The sequence below is a fragment of the Dermacentor andersoni genome, chromosome 11 (assembly GCF_023375885.2).
Source record: "Dermacentor andersoni chromosome 11, qqDerAnde1_hic_scaffold, whole genome shotgun sequence".
NCBI classification, from domain to species: domain Eukaryota; kingdom Metazoa; phylum Arthropoda; class Arachnida; order Ixodida; family Ixodidae; genus Dermacentor; species Dermacentor andersoni.
The window spans coordinates 76,636,292-76,650,147 of record NC_092824.1 but is presented as its reverse complement, the minus strand read 5'-3'; the positions used below and the strand labels follow the sequence as shown (position 1 = coordinate 76,650,147).

General features: G+C 47.0%; 1 protein-coding gene across 2 annotated transcripts in view; it reads left to right on the top strand.

Annotated features, from left to right (window-relative positions):
- The window catches only part of LOC126519816 (uncharacterized), a 71,207-nt gene that overhangs the window by 40,831 nt on the left and 16,520 nt on the right, over positions 1-13,856 (top strand). Inside the window, exon 7 of one of the 2 annotated variants that reach the window (XM_055065425.2) lies at positions 5,603-5,828. The exons of the other annotated variant lie outside the window; for it this stretch is intronic. Coding sequence (XP_054921400.1) covers positions 5,603-5,828 — 226 coding nt within the window. The remainder of the gene's footprint in view (positions 1-5,602; positions 5,829-13,856) is intronic. 2 annotated transcript variants of the gene reach the window in all.

Here is a 13,856-nt window from a genome sequence, read left to right as displayed (position 1 = left end):
TCTAGCTTTGATAGCGGAATCAACTGCCTCCGTGGTTAGCTCTGTAAATGATTGTTTGCTTCCCTGTTCATATTCTTTGCATCTTTGGAATAGTCTGTCTATGAGATATTGTTTATTTTGTAGCTTGCTGTCGAGGGCTCTTACGGTTACCACTTCCGCCGATCTGACGCCTGCACTGCCTGAGCTGCTGGCCACTTCAGCGTAATTCAGGCGTTTTCGGGAACGCGATCGCGATCGTGATCTTGACGTGGGTCTGTTATTTCTTGCGGTGCTACTGGAGGCGTTACTTGAGTTTGCGGCGCATGCACTACTGGCCACTTCAGCGTAATTCACGCGTTTTCGGGAACGCGACCGCGATCTTGATCGTGATCTTGACGTGGGTCTGCTAGTTCTTGCGGTACTACTGGAGGCATCACTTGAGTTGGCGGCGCATTCATTGGCAGCCCCTAGTTGAGGGAACTCATCGCGGTTGGAGCTCCATCGACTGTCTTGCTCTTGGATCCTATTTTGCCATTGCCGTCTTACTTGGTAAGGCGGTGGGTTGGGCTTGAGCTTTTTCTTGCATTCTTTCCCAGCCGTTTCGTGTCCTTCTCCGCAAATCTTGCACGTGGGATGGCAGTCATGGTTCGGGGGTTGGTTTGTTTGCCACATTTGTAGCAGAAATTTGGGGTTGGTTTTGGGCAAACGTCTTGACGGTACATGTCCGAGGTTGCAACAGGTTCGGCAATACTGAACTGATTTGCGGTAGGGCTTGCATCGGTAGCATGCGGGCGTTGAGGACTGTATAGCGTGCTGGCACTCGAATTCCATCCATTAGTTCCGCACTGCAAGTCCCTGGCGTGATACCGTAGATAACACCTTTGCTGACATCTTCGGGTAGACGAGAGTTGGCTTTTACGTTGTAAATGTTGCCTCCAAGCTGTATGTTAGTGACCTTGGCTAAGTTTTGAGCGTAGTTCTTGTTTGCTGTGCTTGCAATGATGAGGTTTTCTTCTTTTTGCATTTGTACTCGCACGTTGTCGTGAAATTCTTTTTGCAATATTCCGCTGGATCTTCCGACTGCGTGAGTGACTGCGACGAGCGACCATTTGGCGAATTCAAGGCCAGCTTGTGGGCGGTAGATAATCTTGATGTTGTCCAAAGGTAGTGGTGGCATTCTGGATTTGCGCGGCGGCGGCGGCATGGCTGGCTGTTGTGTGGATTGGGTCACTGTGGGGGCTTTGATGTGCGTGATTTCCTTCTTGCCTTTCCTTTCCCATGTCAGCCATTGGTCGTTGAAGTCTATAGTTCTGCCACTGTTATTATCGTAGGTCCAAGATTGCGCGACGTCGGCTTCTTCCGCTGAGTCTGTATGCATGGCGCTTGTTTCTTCTTGTCGTTCGCTTGACGTTGCGTCCGTCGCGGGTGTTTCTTGGCTCATCTCCAAGTCTGCTTGTCAGCCGGAGCGCCTGCGAGCGCCGAGCCTCCTCTTCGACACACAGTGCACGTGCAACGCACGTGCGGCAGCGAGCCCTGTCGGCCTCCTTTCACGCGCACCGTGTGCCTGTTGCACGTGCGACGGTGGTTCCCCCCGCCGGGCCGGTGGGGTCTCGCGCGGCTTTAGGCTTAGCAAGGCGCGGGATGGTCGGTAAAGATGAAGCTCGAAATCTTGACCAAAATGCACTCACCTTTAGTGTAGATGGTATCCGTTTGTTCCTTGCAGCTTGCCGATTCTGTCGGTGCAAAATGAAAGGGCTGAGTGGCCTTTCTGTAGAAATGAGCGCAAGACGCAGGAGCCCATGTGAGGCACGTCAGTACTCCACGGCTCCCTAGCGGAGAGTCTGTGAACTGAAATTTCTTTCTCCCTAAAGTGAAGACAGGCATTGTGCAGTGCCTTTCAGTGGTAGCAGGCAATATCATCATTCTCCTATTTAGAGGAAGCTTGAGCTCGGGGGCTCCTACCTAAATACATGGGAACGGAGAAATCGTTTTTCTCGGCAACAACTGCACTACATTTGATGCGGTTTGCAGCATTTAAAAAAAAAACGATGAACTCTAGTGACTGCCGGTAGCGCATTTTCGATTTAGGGCTTCAATATATTTCATAAAAATTGTTTAAAATTGCAAATATTCAGAAAAAAGAATCCCATAAAGTTTACAATTCTATCACTCAGCAATAAAAACCGATATCACAATTCTGTAAATTGCAACGTACAGTACATCTAAAGCTGATAAAGCTGATATCATTGATGTATTAGATATGGCTCTAAAATAAACCACTAATGCGCTTCCGTTTCCCGCATTCCCCGTGTTTTCCCTGGATTTCTACCGACTCAAGGTGAAGAGAGAAGATGAGCACCCTCGGCTTTCCTTGGCACACGCCGCGAAGCTTACATATACAGGGTTTCCCACATAACTTGAGCTAAGAATTTAAAAATGGAAGGCGCGTCGGAGAGCGAGGAGGAAGCGGCAGGGCGTTCTTTACCTCATCGGCAGCGCTCGGCCACCAGCACGCATTTTCGCCGCCATCCGACGGGAGCCGACCTTGTTCACCGAGCGGACGCTTGAGATCAGCACAATACCTCTGCGCAAGCACTCCGCCAAGCGGCTTTCTTTATATTTCGCGGGCTTTCTTTGCAACCCGGAAAAAAGGACTGCGTGAGACTTATAGTAAAGGAAACAACCAGAGTGGTGGTCTCTGAAGGTGCTCTACAAGTCTGCGTATCATGTTTGGGGTCCTCCGCCAATAATTAGAAAGTTGGGCAATTAAACTTAGAGTGTTATGGGGAAAACAAAAGATTGTCTGAGATACTATAGGCTATTCTGAATAGTATGCGTTCGGTTCAATTCGCTTCCGACGTGCCTTTCATTTTTAAATTCTTGGCTTAAGGTTTGTAGGACACCTTGTATATGCTCTGCCGAGGAGAGCATATGTCACCTTGAAAAAGACAAGTCCACTTGCAGAAACGTTGGCTCCTGCTCCCACGTTGTTCTCGTTTTGCTCAATGTGTTAGCCGAACATCTGCAACACCCTTGTAAATAATGTAACAAATTCATGTAAAATATAAATTATGTAAAATTTGGCCGCTTTGGACGCTTTAACGGACCCCGTTTACAAAACCAAAACTTCGTGCTTCTATATTTTTTACAAGCTTACCATGTGTTGAAATTACCTTTCAAATATTCAGGTCCTAATCAAAAGGCAGCCTCCAGTACTCACTGTCTCTCAAATGCAACAAATTTCATTAAAAGCGGCCCAGTAGAGATCTTAGAAAAGCGCTTATGAGTTTTCCATGTATCTTAACAGGCACCATCGGAAGCGGACCCGAGGTAAAGCTTCCTCTTAAAGCTAATCGCTTACTTTGGACCTTTCGGCCGATTTCGCGGTTGGTCCATGGTAGGCGCTCGCACTCAGAAAGGAAAACGTTCGTTTGTTCACTTTCTCTTGTGAACTCGCCTTCTCGGTCGGTCATTCGTTCGTTCGCTCTTTCATTTCATCGTTCATTTGGTCGTTCATTCGCTCGGGCTATTCGCGTGCATTCACAATCAAGGTTGACGAGACACCGCCCATCGCAATGACGTGGTCCGCCACGGAATACAGCGAGGAACCTGTGTTTGATGCAGAGTTCACGCCCGCGTCTGAGATGTGCAACAGCGTCGAACGATGCCGAGTAGGTGGGCGGACGCCATCTTGGTCTTCCAGGTGCCTCTGCCGGTTCATTGTGATCGCACGGGTTGTGAAGGCGAGCAAAACTCATGCGGGTGGCGTCAGCGCAGGAGTGAATGATAGACGCCCTCACATATGGCAACGGCAGTCTTCTTTAGAGACTGGCGCGGGATCAAAGCCACTTACGATGGCCTCAAATAAAGGCAACAAAATCCAACAACATAAAAATATCATGGACGCTGCCTATCATTAGGAGACACCAGCCATGGCGTCTCACACCGCTTCTGCCACCTGTAAGGGCTGCTTCCCCTCGACTCTCCACAGCGATGCTGAAGCAGCGTTAATGGAACGACACGTGTTCGTCACCTCGGGTCCTCGTAGCTATAGGAGCCCCAGTAGCCTTTTAATGCGTTGGCGATAGGCGTTTTAAAATAGAAATAAAAAGTTGCAGAACACAATGATTGACGGCGGTGATGCGTTAGCATTGGGTCTATACAGCGACACAGCGCTTTGCCACCGTCGAACGAGGTATGTATGAGACTTGTACTGCAGTGGGGCACCTCCTTCACGTTTCTCTAACAACACCCAACGCCATCTAGCAAAGCGGTCGCGAAATCTTCGTGTGCCCTCCGAAGTGCATTGCGCGCTGCGGCGCGTGAACGCTGGGAAACGCGTAAAGTGGGAACCGGACTCGTCGCTCACCCTTCTTCTCGACACGCTGCACAATCTACTAGCACTGCCCTGAAGTCAGCGAGCGGCGTACGAGACGAGTAGCGTGGCGCGCTGCTGCATGGGAACAATGTGAACTGTTCCCTCGCTTGCCGCAATATTAGTGGCACATACTCAGCAACCCAAGTTGGCGATAGGTTGACTGAAGAGCGGCAAATACCTAGTTAATTCGTGGCGGCGCTTGCTAATGCGAGGCTTGCTAATCGCTGTCTTGAGGAACCCTTGTGACGTGGGCCCGTTTCCGCTAAGCACCAGATAAGTTTAAGGGATCTTTTTTTTGTTATTGTAGAGTGGCACATTGACAGTGGCACAAACCTAGTTACCCAAGGGGGCGGCAAAGATGTTCATCGGAGAGTGGCACGCAGTCACCATATTTGGGCACGAAAGATGTTAATAAAGAGCCGTCGCACAGTTCTGTCTCTCTCGAGAAGCTAGTGTCTGACACCGCAGTTGACATTCCTTAACGTCACCGCTATGAGCAAGAAGCACAGAAACCAGTATGCCCGTCGAAGAAAGTTCCGCCCTTGAATTACAGACCGCAATGCTCTCAACGTGGAGAGTTCACGGACAAGCACCACCAAACATGGGTTAAGGTAGAACCCCCTCCCTAGTTTCGAGCAAGTGAGGCCATCCTCCGGAGAAATGACCCGGACCCGCTGCAACAGATCATCAGTCGGGCCCTGGCAGCGGAGGTAACCAGAGGGCGGCAGGACAATTATGCCTTCCCGTTCGACTCGTAAAATTTTCGCGTCAGACGAAAGCGTTTTCAATCGATCAATCACTTTCGAAAGTGTTGTTGGCAAATTAAACCTCACCTCTTCGACAACGCTTCGTCGCTCCTGCGTTTACACAAGCACATGCACGCATCCACGCACACACATACACACGCACATACATACGGTGAGGAAAGGACAATGAACGCCAGTCAGTGGTCCAAGTTTTCCACCTGGCATGGTGATAAGGACACCTTGATGTGTAAGCCTCCGGTACGCATTCAGAAATGGGGGGGGGGGGATGCTCTAGTCATAGGCATTTATTGTCAATTTCGACATTGAAGAGACCTCGACTGCATGTAACACAAATTGCGATTACTTTTGCATTAGCTCTGGGTCTCAAATTCATAGCAAAATAATATACGCAATGACATACGAAATAATAGTCGGCAGTACGCCTTGCTGGGTCACATTTTACGCTTACTTCTTATTCTGTCTTTCTTTTTTTATGCAGAAACTGGATCAAATTGACAGACGGGAATGGTACAATAACTTCCCATTATTTTAGCCATGGAAGCCTTCCGAATGGTACGCTACTGCATTACACCATTCGCATCTCATTCTCGGAGTACATCGTAAGCACCGATTTCGACCCGAAAATTGCTCCGCAAGACTCCGACGCACCGAACTACATTAACGCATACTTTTCAAAAGCACTGAACATCATCAACTTCGATGTGGTAAGTTGTTTTTCTAGTAAGTTTCGATGTAGTGAGAACATTGATTTCTCCCATCTTAGTGTTCGAGGCTTCGGGCGTTACTTTGGCGTAACCTGCAGTGTTTTATTGCTATCATTTTTTTAAGGACACTAAGGCAATGTGTATGTCGACGCGCGCGCATAATCGCAGCAAATCGTTGTAGTTATGACAGAATATATATTCTTTGACGAATTATGAATTTGAAATTCCCAAGCCGATCTGAAGACAAAAGAAGGAAATTTTGCGGAAATCCATGTGCGGCTGCTTGCATGCAACATGTACTGCATGCCGGCTCATCCGGCATGCATGCAACTTCTGTAAACGCCGGCCCCCGGATTCCCGCTAGTAAGTTTTTGAGCAAAATTTTTCATTTTTTTTCCTTTCTTCCTTCTTTCTCACCTTGTTTTTTCCTTCTTTCATTCCTTCTTTCCTTTCTTCTTTTCTTTCTTCTTTCCGTCCTTCTTTCTTTCCTTTCTTGCTTTCTTACTTTGCTTCCTCGAGTCGAAGTAAATGCGTTTGTACTGATTAGCATTAAAAAAGGCGCCATCATTGATACGTATGGCTAGATGGATGGATGGATGGATGGATGGATATTATGAGCGTCCCCTTTGAAAACAGGCGGTGGGTTGCGCCATCAAGCTCTTGCTATTATACTGCCTATTGTCCTACCTTGGTTAAAAAATGAAAAAAGAAATAAAGAACACTATGAACTACCACGCCCAAATTTTCTGATCCTCTATTGCAACTGTGCTTTTGTACATCTCCGTCTTTTGTCACTTCCCCACTTTTCTTCCACCAATCCTCGAATCGCCTCTTACTAATGCCTATTGCGGGCATGTTTGCTTTACGACTGCTCCCGCTGAACCCAAGGGCTTTAAGGAGACCAGTGGTGCCTAAATCGACCGCTGGGTAGACATCTTCACATTCTGATAAAACATGCTCCGTCGTTTCCCTAGCTTTACTGCAGCAAGCACATGCTTCTTCCTTCTTATATCTCGCTTTATAGGTGCGTGTTCTAAGGCACCCCGATCTCGCTTCAAAAAGTAGTCAGCTCTCCTTTGAGTTATCATAAATGGTTTCTTTCCTGGTTTCGTTTTTCCCTCTTAAGTAGATACTCATGGCAGGTTTCTTTTCCATTGCCGCCACCCATGAGATTATTTCAGCATCGCTGAGTTTCCGCTTGACCTTCTTTGTTGCTGTGTTGCCCACCATACAAGCCGCATACTTGCTGGTAAGCTTCCTAGTTCTTTTCCTCCAGTGTGAATCAATTTTTTTTTCTGTACAGACACCTGAACACTCTCCCAGCCCATTCACTTTCCACCATATTCCTCAGCCGTTCTTCATACTCAATTTTACTGTGAGCTTCCCTCACTTCAAAACTAGTCCAGCCCATATCACCCTGCACAGCTTCATTTGTAGTCTTCCCGTGAGCGCCCAATGCGAGGCGACCCACTGACCTTTGGCTCCCGTCGAGTCCTGATTGTACCCCTGATTTAAAGCAAACAACCGCATTTCTTAAAGTAAGTCCTGGAACCATTACACCTTTCGACATACCTCTGAGGACCTCGTACCTATTGTATCCCCATCGAGCTCTGTGCTTCATTATGGCTGCGTTTCTCTTCCCCTTTACTGTTATGGTTTTTTCCTGTGTTTCCATATATCTATTGCCTTCGTTTATCCATATACCAAGGAATTTATATTCTGTTACCCGAGGTATTTATTGGCCCTGTATGTCCACTGTCGGTTCACCGTTTTCAATGAATACCATAACACCTGATTTTCTAACACTAAATTTCAAACCTAAAGAGTTGCCTTCCTGTCAACGGATATTAGCCAGACGTTGCAAATCACTTTGCTTGTTAGCTAGCAAAAGAAAGTCGTCCGCATAAAATAAACCTGGGAGTTGCTGCTCTATTACTGCACCCGCCTGTTTGTATGAGAGATTAAACCCAATATTAATTCCTTCTAGCGCCCTATCCATCCTCACCATGTACATCATAAAGAGCAGCGGGGATAAAGGCCACCCCTGCGTCAGTCCCCTGTTGATATTAACTTTCTCCTCGCTCCTTATCCCTTCCCATTCTACGCAAACGGTACTTTCTAGGTGAATCTCTCTCAAAAGCTGTAGACAATCGTTACCTAAGCCGTCTCCTTCCAGAATACTCGACAAAAAGTTGCGTTCTACGTTGTCGTAGGCTCCTTCAATGTCTAAAAAGGCCACCTACAACGGTCTGCTTTCTGCTTTTGATATTTCAATACACTGAGTAAGAACAAACAAGTTATCATCCAAACGCCTGCCTATTCTGAAGCCATTCTGAGGCTTCTCCAAAATGCCATTATGCTCTGCCCATGCTTGAAGCTTTAATTTGATTGCCTGCATTGCTAGCCTGTATATTACCGATGTTAGTCAACGGTCTATACGAGTGAATTCTGTCTTTCTCCCCCTTACCTTTATAAATTAAATTCATTCTACTTTGTCGCAAACTGTCTGGCATTCGTCTATCTTTTAAAGTTTTTTTCCACTGCTTTAACTAGAGCTTCCTTTCTTTTTTGGTCCTAGTTCAGTTATCAGCCTAACGCGAACCTCCTCTAGCCCTGTGGCTGTGCGCTTAGGAATTTTCTCTTCGGCTTTCTTCCAGTTTAAATATGTCAGCACCAGCTCCTTTTCCACTTCGGTCTCTTTCATGCTTTTTTTCTTCAAATACAACCTCGTCATTGCCTTGGAAACATTCGCCTGTTACTTTTCGGATGTAATTTATTGCCGCTTCTCCTTCCAGTATGTGTTCATCTTCGTCTAGGATATGTTGTTGTATTGTTGACTTCCTGCCTAATAATTTTATGTGGTTCCAAAATATTCTAGATGCGGCCTTCTTTTTCTCACGCATTTCTGACAACCAACGTTCACTTTCACCTTTTAATTTTGCTTGCACCAGTATTTGAACCATAGACTTTTTCTCCCGGTATATTTCCCATTTACTGGTTACTTCACCTTCGGCTACTGCGCCTTCTTTGCCAGCCTATGCTCTCGGGATGCTTTTTGTCGTTCGACGATCGCTTCTCGTATCTCCTTGTTCCACTAGCTTTCCGGTTTCCTTCTTCCTTTACAACGTACATGTTGTTTCTCTTTCCGTATTTCTGTCGTTATTACACTTAGAAGCTCATCATATTCCCACTCATTACTTGGCCATTTGCCAAGTTCTTCCTCAACTCTAGTGACTATATTAGCTATTTGTTCAGCGTTCAAATTTGGACTGGCTATTTTGCTCTCCTTGCTCTTTTTCCCAACTACATATCCTATTTTCAAAAGGATGCTTTTACGGTCACTCCCTATGCTGCTAATTACTTCCTCATCGATTACCATTTCTCTCAAATTATCATGAATTCCTTCTGTCATCAGACAGTAATGAATGGTCGATTGCCGATTTCCCACTTCCCACGTGATCTGTCCTGCACACTTAGGCCCTGTATTCATGATAACGAGGTTATGTTGCTCACAAAGGTCTGGCATTGACTTCCCGTTATTGCCGGTATGGCCATCTAAATCCTGTATGTGGGCATTCATGTCACCTAATACGGCAATTTCAGCGCCGTTCCCGAAACCCTTAATATCAGCGCTTATGCATTCCACTAACTCTTTTTTCTTCTCCGTGCAATTTTTTTCGGTCCACAAATACGTAACGCCCAGCCAAGTTTCTTTCCCACTCATTGTACCTGATAACCAAAGATGCCCTTGACATTGTGAATTTACTCTTTTCCATTTGGCTCCCTGATGGATGAGCATTCCGACTCCCCCTCCCTTTCTTTCCGACTTAGTTCTGTTGCACCCTTCCCAAACATAATTCTCAATAACTGGCGGCTGTTCTGAGTCTCTAAGGTGCGTTTCTGTAACAGCATACACCCCTATTTGTTCCTCAATCTCTGCCCACTTTTCCTGTCTTCTGCCGCCTTGCATGTTAATGTATCCTGTTGTATGACGAGCTCTTTTTCTTGCTTTCCTCCTTTTTCTGTTATCAACCGCGATGCTCTTCTGATGTTCCCCTAGTGGACCTTCTTCATTAATATCTACTCTGACCTCCTGAGCGCCCGCGGGCCTCCTAAAAAGCAACAGCGCGACCACCAAGTCGCCAGCGCACTTCTCGTGCCAGCCTGTAATTGAAGTGGATCTCATCTCGTTTAAAACCACCACAACTTCTCACTTCCCTGTTTTCTCCGACAACCTCGAAGCCTTTCTCTCGGCTCATTTTCCATATTGCCTCATTAGCAGCCACTACGGCTCTTTGTACGTGACTGTCACGCACAGGAACCTCCGGCACCGTGCACACCACAATCTGCACCTGAGGGGATAGCTCGCGCAAGTCGTCCACCCCCTTCGCCAAGCGCTTGGCTAGTCCTGGCCCTTTCCTGTTTAGGACGTCATTTAGCCCACCTGCTACTATGACAAGGTTGCGCACGTGGGCATTTTCCGCGAGCTTTTCTTTTGCTCGCTCCATGACAGAACCCAGTGTCCGCCCTGGAAATGTCCCTACCGCCACTCTTTTGTCGCCTTTCACCCTCTCCACAATTGCTTTTGAGCACCCAGCCAGGTTGAGTCGCAAGTGATAATCACCCTTTCACTCTCTCCTACCTCTCCCTGCTTCCATTTGTCCTTTTCCGCGTGATTCGGACTCGACAAGGGCCATTGTCCCCTAGGCTCCTGCTTTTTCTGCGTGGCGGCCTTAAGGAAGGCGCCGCTCTCTCCAGCTAACCCTTCATCACCCTGCATGCGTTCCACGTATTTCATTGACCCTCCCTCGCCTGTCGCTTTGGGGGTCTGCGTTCCATTGTCACGCACATTCTCGGTGACAATGGTGGCCCTGTTCAGCTTTTCCTCGGCTGCTTCAAGTCTCTTTTCAGTTACCTTCCGTGCATCATGCTCCCTGTTTAGCTCATTTTTGAGCTCTTGCACCTGTTTGAGAAGCTCTTCCTGAAAAGCCTCCATTTTCTGCAGCCTAGTATCGACATCACACTGTGTGCCGGTTGATTCGACGCCCTCTCGATTCTCATGCGTCTCCTCATCTGCCTTGAGGGACCCCCCGCGCACTTCTTGCTTTCCCGTCTTTCTCGCCAGTTATTGCACGGCTTCTTGCAAATACTACAATACTATAATAATGCTACTACTGATGCGAATACTATAATACTATAATACTATATACAATGCAGAGCGCGTGCCTTTTAGCAACGACCGATACGCACAGGATCCAAATCCTCAATATGTCGCCAAGCAACTCTTACCACTGTTTCAAAAATAATCAATGCCGTGGAGACCGAAGGTATGACACGCTCTCGCACGCGCTCAACCACGCGGCCATGCTCTCACTTTCCTACCAAAACCTGCACAGTAAAACCACTAATAGCTATTTGTCTTGCCACTTCCAAGCTACCAGTTAAAGACTACAAACACTAAACGTCCCACCCGGCTGCACGTGTTGGAGCACGTGGCACGAAAGGACGCTCTAACCATCCAGCAAAACAAATGTACACGAAGCACACCCACGCACCTGAAATACGAGAGACAAAAAAAGCAAAGAAAAAGAAAACCACCCAATTTCTATTTAACGGCAAAAAATCTGCAAATAAAAAAGAGAAGCAAGCTCAAAGCGTGCACAAAAACTACTACTTTCGTAGCCGCCACGGAGCCATGAAAAGCACGTCCATTCGCCACAAAATCCAAACTGCCTGCTGTGGTGTGTGCGACACCTCGTAGGAAGGAAGAAAGAAAGAAAGAAAGAAAGAAAGAAAGGAAGAAAGAAAGAGAGAAATGCCTGTGCATTTCACGCTGTAACTTACGCAAAAAAATTAGAAAGCGCACTCATTTCGAAGAGGGCCTCACGTGACACTCGGCGCCATTTTATTGCGATAGGTACTACAAGCGCGCAGCCGCCTGAATCCTGGTGCCAGCATCACGTCGCGATATATATATATATATATATATATATATATATATATATAGGATACATGTAGGACGCAGGTGTGCAGTCGCGATCATGATGAGCTGCAGCATGGTCGGAAGAACTCCAAGACTGCACGGCAGCCCGGCATACCACCAATGTAGTTGGATATTCAATAGCGGTAATTAAAACGGTGTCTAGTTTTCAAATTTTCTGCACGGCGGCGCCACCACGCTGCATTAGAGAGAATTCGCTCGTGTTAAGGAGTCACTCATATTAAAGGTAGAATTCCCTCATATAGAACGTTGACATCGGTAATATACAGGTTAGCGATGTAGGTGATTGAAGGAAAGCTGCCAGCATAGGCGGAGAATAACGGCATATTGGCAGAACTTCAGAATGGCTACAGAATCTGTAGGCGTCTGGTTGATAACTTGTTTGTTCTCAGTGTATTGAAATATGCGATGAAGAAAGGAGTGCTGGTGGAAGAGGTCGTCACAGGAAGATGTAGCAGCCGTGTTGGGAAGTCGCGTGATGTGCTGGGATACCCGGCGGCTTTTAGCATGCTCAAGACGGCGGCACTCCTTGAGGATCGTATCGATGCTGGTGACGTTGGTAAACACCAGTAAATTGAAGGCGTCGTCAGCAATCCCTTTGAGGACCTGATTTACCTTATCGTCCTCAGACATGGTCGGGTCAGCCTTGGCACAAAGGGCCAAGACGTCGAGAATGTAGGACACGTACGACTCGGTCGACGTCTGTACACGTGTGGCTAGGGCTTTCTTGGCATTGACTTGACGACCGAAGGGATTGCCAAAAAGGTCGCGGAGCTTCTCTTTGAAGAGATCCCAGCTCGAGATCTCCTCTTCGTGAGTCTGGAACCATGCAAGTGGAGCTCCGTCGAGGTAGAAAAGAACGTTCGCGAGCATAATAGTCGAATCGCACCTGTGACTGGTGCTGACACGTTCGTATAAGCGGAGCCAGTCGTCAACATCAGGACTGCCGACTCCGTTGAAAACACCAGGATCCCGAGGTGCGGAAATGGCGACGTAGGTCGGGGCTGCAGGCGAAGACAGTTGCGTAGATGAAGTGCCGCCAGCAGGAGCCGAAGTTGCACTGTCGCCGTTGCGACCGCTGCGAAGCTCCATGACGGGTACGGGGAACGTCCACCTCCACCAAATTAATGTTACGTGTAGCTGACGTACGAGTCTATTTACAATATATTTACACTTAGACAAACGGTGGCAATGATGGCGACGCTTGTCTTGTCTTGTCTTGTGTCCCAGACAGTGGCGCGTACCCACTATGGGGGATTGGCCAAGAAGCAGGCGGTTTTCCGTAAGGTTAGAAGTATAGAGAAACTAGATTTGAATAGTGGAGCGTGGGACGATAGAACTGTAATTTAGACTTGCAATGAAAGTATTGGTAAGAATTTTGCTAAAATAATTTAACGTAAAGGAATTAAGTAATAGAAACTATGGATAATTGTAGAAAATCAGCAAGGTACTCTTTTTGTCTCTCTAATAAAATTGTAAACAGCAAGAAAAGCATCCCTGTGGCTGGTTCCCAGTGAAGTTGCCCCAAAAGAAAGAATGTTTGTCGAGGTTAGTGATAGGCCAAGTTTGGTAAATGAGTATTCTAATATTCTTCTTTGTCTTAGAAAGCGGCGGCATGAGAGAAAATAATGTTCGATAGTTTCAGGTGCACTGCAATAAGAACATAGAGGGGACGTCGCGAGACCAGACCTGTGTAAGTAAAAATTTAGAGGAGGTATACGGCATCTCAATTTTGTAAAAGATACTTCCAATTGCCTTGAAGGACACCAATTAATATTCCATGGGAAGCCAAGATGGTGGAATTCAGAACACGGTGTTAGCATGGATATTGCAGAATTTTGAGATATAGCGAAATTTCTGTACCTTGCCGCGGTGACATAAGCTGATGTCGGCAAAACAGGTATGATAGGGCCGTTAAGGGATGCTCGTGCGAGTGAATCTGCCATTTCATTCAAGTGCAACCCACGATGTCCCGGTACCCAAAGCAAACATACTTTTCGTAAGTACGGAGGTATCATGGAACGAAA